Source organism: Myotis lucifugus, unplaced genomic scaffold (genome assembly GCF_000147115.1).
Source record: "Myotis lucifugus unplaced genomic scaffold, Myoluc2.0 scaffold_714, whole genome shotgun sequence".
NCBI lineage: Eukaryota > Metazoa > Chordata > Mammalia > Chiroptera > Vespertilionidae > Myotis > Myotis lucifugus.
The window spans coordinates 304,565-311,756 of NW_005871762.1; the positions used below are offsets into that span (position 1 = coordinate 304,565).

General features: G+C 56.2%; 1 protein-coding gene across 1 annotated transcript; it reads left to right on the plus strand.

Moving 5' to 3' along the window:
• Positions 1–4,255, plus strand: TREML1 (triggering receptor expressed on myeloid cells like 1). Its single transcript, XM_023746644.1, is given in 7 exon segments — positions 1–75; positions 260–592; positions 2,421–2,523; positions 2,903–2,988; positions 3,458–3,510; positions 3,867–3,959; positions 3,961–4,255. Coding segments are annotated over 7 exon segments (930 nt in total). The 5' UTR covers positions 1–32; the 3' UTR covers positions 4,180–4,255.
• Positions 4,256–7,192: the final 2,937 nt, after the last annotated feature.

A 7,192-nucleotide genomic window follows, 5' to 3' on the forward strand; every position in this document is an offset into this window, starting at 1 on the left:
CAAGGCCCCAGCCAACATCTCCCAGCCCAGCGATGGGTCCCAACCTGCTCCTGCTGCTGCTCCTGGGACTAGCAGGTGAGGTTCAGAAGGTGCCGAATTCTGGGCCCCCTATGCCCTGCTCCATGCCTAGAAATCATTGACATGATTGTGGCAACAATACTGTGTGTAGGGCCTGAAGGGGTCCCTGTGCCCCTAGGCCAGTGGGTGGGCTGGGAGGTTCCCCCAACGTCTAACACCCCTACGTCCTTTCCTTCCCTAGGCCAGGGCTCTGCTGGCAGCCTCCCCGAGGAGCTGCAGGCGCGGGTGGGCAGCTCCATCCGGGTGCACTGTCACTACCGACCCCAGGACGGCAGGGCTCGGAAGGTGTGGTGCCGGTTCTTGCCGGAGGGGTGCCAGCCCTTGGTGTCCTCAGCCGTGGACCGCAGAGCCCCAGGGCACAGCCGCACCTTCCTCACGGACATGGGGAGTGGCCTGCTGCAGGTGGAGATGACCTCCCTGCGGGAGGAGGATGCCGGGGAGTACGGCTGCGTGGTGGAGACGGCCACTGGGTCCCAGACAGTGCACAGGGTGGCTCTGAAGGTCCTCCCGGCAGGTGAGTTGCCTATCCCAGGCAGGTGAGTTATCTAGCCCACGTCGCCAACATCAGACCTGCCCTTCCCACTCCCACCTGCAGCCTCTGGGTCCTTGAGGGTGGTGGCCGCTGGGGGAGAGGACTTGGGAGGGGACATCCTTCTGACAGCTCTGCAGGGAGCGGAAACCAAACTGGGTGAGCATCTGAGATAAAACAGCCAGTGCAGCCCCTCCCCCTCCTGCACAGCCAGGTCCCCCAGGAAGGCGTGGCCTCTTCCGCACCCAAGGCCTTGGCCTCCTGGGAGAATGAGGTCATTTTTTTCGTAGAAATGTCTTAAAGTTTGAATTCAGGCATATCAACTTGAATTACTCTTTTATATCATCCAGGTTTTTGTAAATTCCTGTACTAATGGGTTTGATGGCCTGAAATATCTTACTTAATCCTCTCAGTCCTCACGGAGCACCCAGTCCCTGCTCACCCACAGGTGGGGTATGTGCAATGCCTCCACCACCCCAACCATCCAGTCCTAAAGTGTCCGCAGTATGTAAGCGAATATTCTCCACCCTAATTTCAGTAGGGAAAGCACTTTCTTTTTATACATTTAACTCACAAAGCCTACAGCCATCTAACATCTAAGCAACAATTTAAAGAAAAATTTCAAGTGTTAGAAATTTTTCCCAGTAAGATGGGCTGTTGGGAAAAAGCTGTTCGGAGGGAAAAACGGTCAGCCAGCAGCTGTGGGGCAGAGGCTGCCGCTGACGTTCTCTCGCGGCTGCTGACAGTATTCGCCCCCAGGGCTGCCTTTTCCCAGGACTTTGTGCCAATCCCCAAACAACAACGTGAAGAAAGGCGCTTTCCTTCTGCTTTCCCGTCTGTTAATTCAGAAGGTGATGGAGTTGCCATGAGAATCCCTCCTCGCTGGAGTCCATAATCACCGCTTTCTGTTATAAATACACTCCTGTTCGTCCTCGTCACCTTTGTCCCCTCCTTCCCTGACACGCTGCGGTCTGGGAAGTCAAGGTGATAACTCCTCTGTTGGGACAAGACAGAGGCACCAGAAGAGGGGCAGGGAGGCGGGACCTGCAGTGGCAGGTGTGGCCCCACAGCCAAAGGTGGAGCCTGGTATCCAGGGAGGATGTGGGGCAGCTCGGACAAGGAGCTCCAGGGAGGCCCACCCATGGGGGCTTAGAAGGCACATGTGGCCAGAGTGGGCCTCAGCACCTCCATTTCCTGGTTTGGCCTGGGGTGGGGAGTAGACACGGTGAATCTCCTGAGAACGGGTGAGGCTCCCATCCCAGAGGCTCTAGAAGGACTGGCCAGGCTCCCAAGGCAGATCACTGGGCTCAGAGGAGCCAATGCTGCCTCCCTCCGTTGAGCACGTTGTCACCAAACTGAGTCTCAGGGTCCGAGCAGGTCCCCCAGCAAGGTCAGTTGGCATGTATCACCTTAGGGCTGACCCTGGAGTTCCTCAGACCCTGAGGGCAGAGCTCGGAGGGGCTCAGGGGCCTGCAGGGGCCACGAGGCGGCAGGGGTGTGGAGAGGCCTCGCAGCCTGTGCGGAGGAGCCCGTGTAGAGCCATGCAGGGGAAGCGGGTGGGCGCTGGAGCAGAGGGGAGAGTGGCGTATTCACAGTCAGGTGAAGCATGAGGAATGCCATCCCCTGGCGCCCAGAGTGCATGCCTCTAAGGAAGACCCCAGCCCCTTCTTTGTGTTCCTTTCTCCTCAGCTCCCCCCCAGCGCTCACCACTCACCCCCACAGGACCATGCCCACAGCGGGTATGTGCTCATTAAATATTCCTTCTGCTCAGCTCCTGGCCTGGCAGAGGAAGAGGAGGAGGAAGAGGAGGAAGAGGGGGAAGAGGAGTTCTACAAGGTTGCCAGTGAAACTGACGCCCCCTCCTCAGACCCCCTCGGCAGTGCCAGCCCTCTGGAGCCCAGCCAGCATGAGAAAAGGTACAGACGGGACCCTGGGTGGCTGGGACAAGGGTGGAGGTGAGGTTACAGCTTGTTCAGAGCCCCAGAGGAAATCAAAGGGAACCCTATGTTTTTTTCCTTTCCTGGGGAACTTCTGATCAGGTAGGTAGACAGACAGACAGACCTCTTCGTTCAGTTCAACAGCGGTCCCTTCATCCCTCGGGGTCCACAGCCATCGTCCCTCGATAATGTCTCTAGTCTGCCCCGCCCAAGCCTGTCCTCCTCACTCCATTCCAAACACCTCCTTCTCCCAGCCATGGCCCACCAAGAACTGCACCCCAAGCCCCTGCTCAGGAGTCCTGGCCTGCAGCTCCCAGCTAGTCAGGGCCCAGCTCACCTGTCCCTTCGTGTCCCTCAGCATCCCTTTCATCTGGGGCTCTGTGCTCCTGCTGAGCTTGCTGGTGGTGGCGGTGGCGCTGCTCGCTGTGGTGGCCAGAAGGAAAGGTAGGTGGTGGTCCATTCTTCTATCCCAGCATGGCCTCCCTGGGCCTGTCAGCCCGTCTTTAGACCAGCCCAGGAATCTAGACCATCCCCTACAGAGGCATTGGCAAGGCTGCCCAGACTCTGGAGTTCCCATGGCTGAGGGGTGGAGGGGAGGTAGGAGTTCAGTGGGAGCAGGCCTGGGGGAAGACAGGAACTGGAAAGGGTGGGGGAGTGGGACTGGGGACAGGGGATTGGAGAGGTGGGGAAAGGGCTGTGGAGTTGGGGTGGGTGTCCAGGCAGGTTTGGCCGGGAGCTGTGGAGGCAGCAGGTGGGCGGGGAGTCAGGGCAGGCTGCATGGGGCTGTGGGTCCGAGGGGGAAAGGTTCAGTGGTGGGAGTGGGGAAGGTGAGCCTGAGGTTTCTGAGGGGGTAAGGGCTGGGCTTTGAGCCGGCACAGGAGGCGGACTGTGCTGCTGTCCTCTGTGTTACCAGGGAACAGGCGTGGCGTCCCTGGCCAATCCCACAGCAGCCGAGGTCCAGGCATGGTAAGAGGGAGGCCTCTGCCGCTCCCAGCCAATTTGCCCAGGCTCTCTGCCAGCCACGCTCCCTGAGAGGTGCCAGGTTGATGGGGTGGAGGGAGGACTGGGACCCAGTTGGGGTCCAAACCATTTTCCTAATGGTCCTTTGAAAATCCTTTGTCCTGCCAAGGAATAATATCGATGCATGGTCCCACCTTCCCAGACTTGGGGGAAAAAATTAGGACTTGGAAATCTTCAAGGAGTCCTCTTGCCCACTGACATATTCAGGATTCCAGAGAAGAGGCAGCGTGGTCCTGGGCTTTGCCCCAGGGGGCTGGGGCCGAGGAAGGCGTGCTCTGCCTGATTTGCCTGCTTTTTCACAGGCGCTCTCCTCAGTGGTCCACACTGATGACTCTGGACTGGCTGTAGGTGTGCCGTCGAACGTACCGCACATCAGGCTTGACTCGCCACCTTCCTTTTGACAGCACCACCTATAGCAACCTATCTCTTGAGCCCCCGTCAAGGAAACCCCCAGCCCCAGCCCCATCCTCATCTCCCCCTCTGCCTCCTAAGGTCCTGAGCTGCTCCAAGCCTGTGACATATGCCACAGTCATCTTCCCTGGAGGGGACAGGGGGGGAGAGCCCTCCCAGGAGCCAGCGCAGGATCCTCCTCAGGGCCAGGCTCCGCCCAGCTGAGCTGCTCACCACACTGTGCTCACAGAGACCATCAGGATTCTTTCTGTGCGTCCACCAGCCAGCCTGTGCCCTGCATCCTCAGTGTGTCAGAGCAACTAGGGACTTTAGGGTCCAATCTAATGTCTAGACTTCTGACCTGCAAAGTGATGACTGGTGTGACCCGGGTGTCTTGGGGGAGCCTCCCACGCTGGCACCTCTGCCATTACACCACTGGGCTAAATAAACTCTAAATGATGATCTATGCGCTCTTGGTGGTTGAGGGGAAAGGAAGGGCCTGAGTTTGACTATTTACTTAGCCTGTGAACTGAAAAGACTCGAGTTGGTGCTGCGTGATTTCCTGCCTGTCCTGCCAGGGGGGCGGGGCTTCATTCCCTGGTCTGGACATGGCAGTGCAGTTGAATTCAAGGGGCACAAAGAAGGCATTTTCCAAAAGTATGTCCCACCTTCCTCATGATACCTGAAAGTATAGATTCATTTCCTTGCAGCTAGAAATCTTTTCTGTTCCTGCTGTACACCTTGGAAACAAATGACATCTTCTGTGTGACAATATATGAGAGGAGGGGGGTAATGATTCAAGGAGACTCAGGACAGATGGGGTGTGAGAGGGGGCTGAAAAGAAACAGGAATAAGGACAGAAGTGGAAATAAGCATCAGTATTATTCCTGAATTTTCAAATGCTAGGAGAGAAGGCTCTTTGCAGACCTTGAGCAGAGCTGCCTCTCTCTTGGGGTGGTTATCCAGCACTATTCCCTTTGGCCAGAACTCGGGAGCTTGGGAAGAGCCCAGTGGAGAAAAGGCATGGGGGAGGGGGGTGTGGACGGTAAGGCTGTGGTCATGGTTAAGTATAAATGAAAGCTAATCTAGGCCGGGGGTGGAGGGCCTTTAAGATTCTGCTAGGATTTCTCCTGAAACAGTTCAATTTGAAAACATTTGCCCATATTGAGATGAGAGACTTAAGTGGAGAGGAGGAGGTGCTCAGGAATCCAGTTTTCTTATAATCATGGAGAGCTAGGCGTAAAGAGTTGCCACCATCTGGAGGGGCCCTAATTTGGTTTAGGCACCTCAGGAGAAGGGACAGAGCAGGGCTGTGCCCTGGGCTCCAGCTATGTAAGCCTAAGTGGTACTATTTTTAGAGAGCTTTGGCAGGATGTTCTGAGTGTCCCTGATAGAGTCTCAGTCGGTGACAGAAGCTAAATTTACTTCTGACCCTTGTGGAGGCAACAGTCCACCAATCACTAAGCCCTCATTTTTCCCTGGCTAAGATGACTGAGAATTTGCCTGGTGGGGAGGTGAGGGGGTAAAAGGTGGGGGGAGAATGAGGGGGAAGGGCAGAAAGAAGTCTAAAAAGAACTCTTCTGGGTAAAACTTACCCTGACCTAAATATATTTTGAACTTTTCAGAACCCGACAGAGGCAAAAGCATATTTAGCAGTACAAAGGAAAATACTAAGGAAGAGGATCAACGGGCTGGGGAGAGAATGAGGGGGAGAAGAGGGAAGGGAAATACATTAATTCCATCATTGCTCATAATAAAGGAATTAAAAATTAAATTAAATTAAATTAAAAGTACCCATTTAATATAACAAAAGACAGTGGTGAAATAGAGGGGAAAAAACATAAGACAAATAGAAAACGTAAGATGGCAGGCATAAATCCTACCTTATGAGTAATTACATTGAATGTAAACAGATTAAACATTCCAATTAAAAGACAGAGATTGGAAGATGAATTAAAAACTACATGATCCAACTATATGCTGACTATAGAAGACACATTTTAGATTAAAAAACACAAGTTGGTTGGAAGTTAAAGGATGGAAAACATATCATGCAAACTAGTTAAAGAGACTTGGAATGACTATATTAATATCAGACAAATAGATTTTAAGACAAAAATTTTTACCAGTGACCAACGACGTATAGTTTCAAATGATGATGGAGTCAATCCATAAAGAAGATATCTACACTAATAACGAGAAAAATGGTAATTGGCATACGACCGCTACCCTTCCCATTGGCTAATTAGCGAGATATGCAAATTAATCACCAGCCAAGATGGCGGTTAACTGTCAACAAAGATGGCGGTTAATTTGCATATGTAGGCACAATGCAGGAAGGCAAAAGGGAAAGCACAGAAGAAGCCCCCTGGCCCTGATAGTGATGGGAAACCCAGGGGGGAGCTAAGAGCCGGGGGACAGGGCAAAGGTGGCCCCCAGGGCCGCCTTTGCCCTGCCCCCCAGCCATGATCGGAGAATCCTGGCCTTTGCCGCACTGGCCAGTGATAGTGGGAAGTAGGGGTGGAGCCAGCGATGGGAGCTGGGCAGGGGCGGAGCCCGCGATCCTGGGGTGGCTGCAGCTGTCGGTCTCCGCTGCCCGGAGCCCACTATCAGGGAGTGGTTGAGCTGGGTGGGGGGGGCGGCTGCAGCTGGGGGTCCCCACTGCCCGGGCCCAACGCCTCGGCCAGAGGCGTAAGGCCCGGGCAGGGACGGAGCCCACGAAAGGGGGGGGCGGCTGCAGCTTGGGCTCCCCACTGCCCTTGCCTAACGCCTCAGCCAAAGGCGTTAGGCCCGGGAAGGGGCGGAGCTCACGATCGGGGGGTGGCTGCAGCTTGGGGGGGTCCCCTGGCCTGGGCCTAACGCCTGGGGCCAGAGGCCGTGAGGTCCGGGGCAGGGGCGGAGCCCACCTATAGGGGGGGCGGCTTGCAGCTTGGGGGGGCCCCCTGCCTGGGGGCCTAAACGCCTCAGCCAGAGGGCGTTTAGGCCCCAGGCAGGGGGCGGGAACCCCACCGATCGGGGGGGGCGGCTTGCAGGAAAGGGGCCCCCTGCCCAAGGCCCTAACGCCCTCGGCCCAGAAGGAGGCGTTTAGGCCCGGGGCCGGGGGCGGCTTGCCGCTGGGGGGGTCCCCCGCTGCCCCCCGGCCAAACCCCTCCCGGCCCAGAAGGCGTAAGGGCCCGGGGCAGGGGGGGGGAACCCCACAATCCGGGGGGGGGGGCTTCGCAGCTTTGGGGGGGCCCCC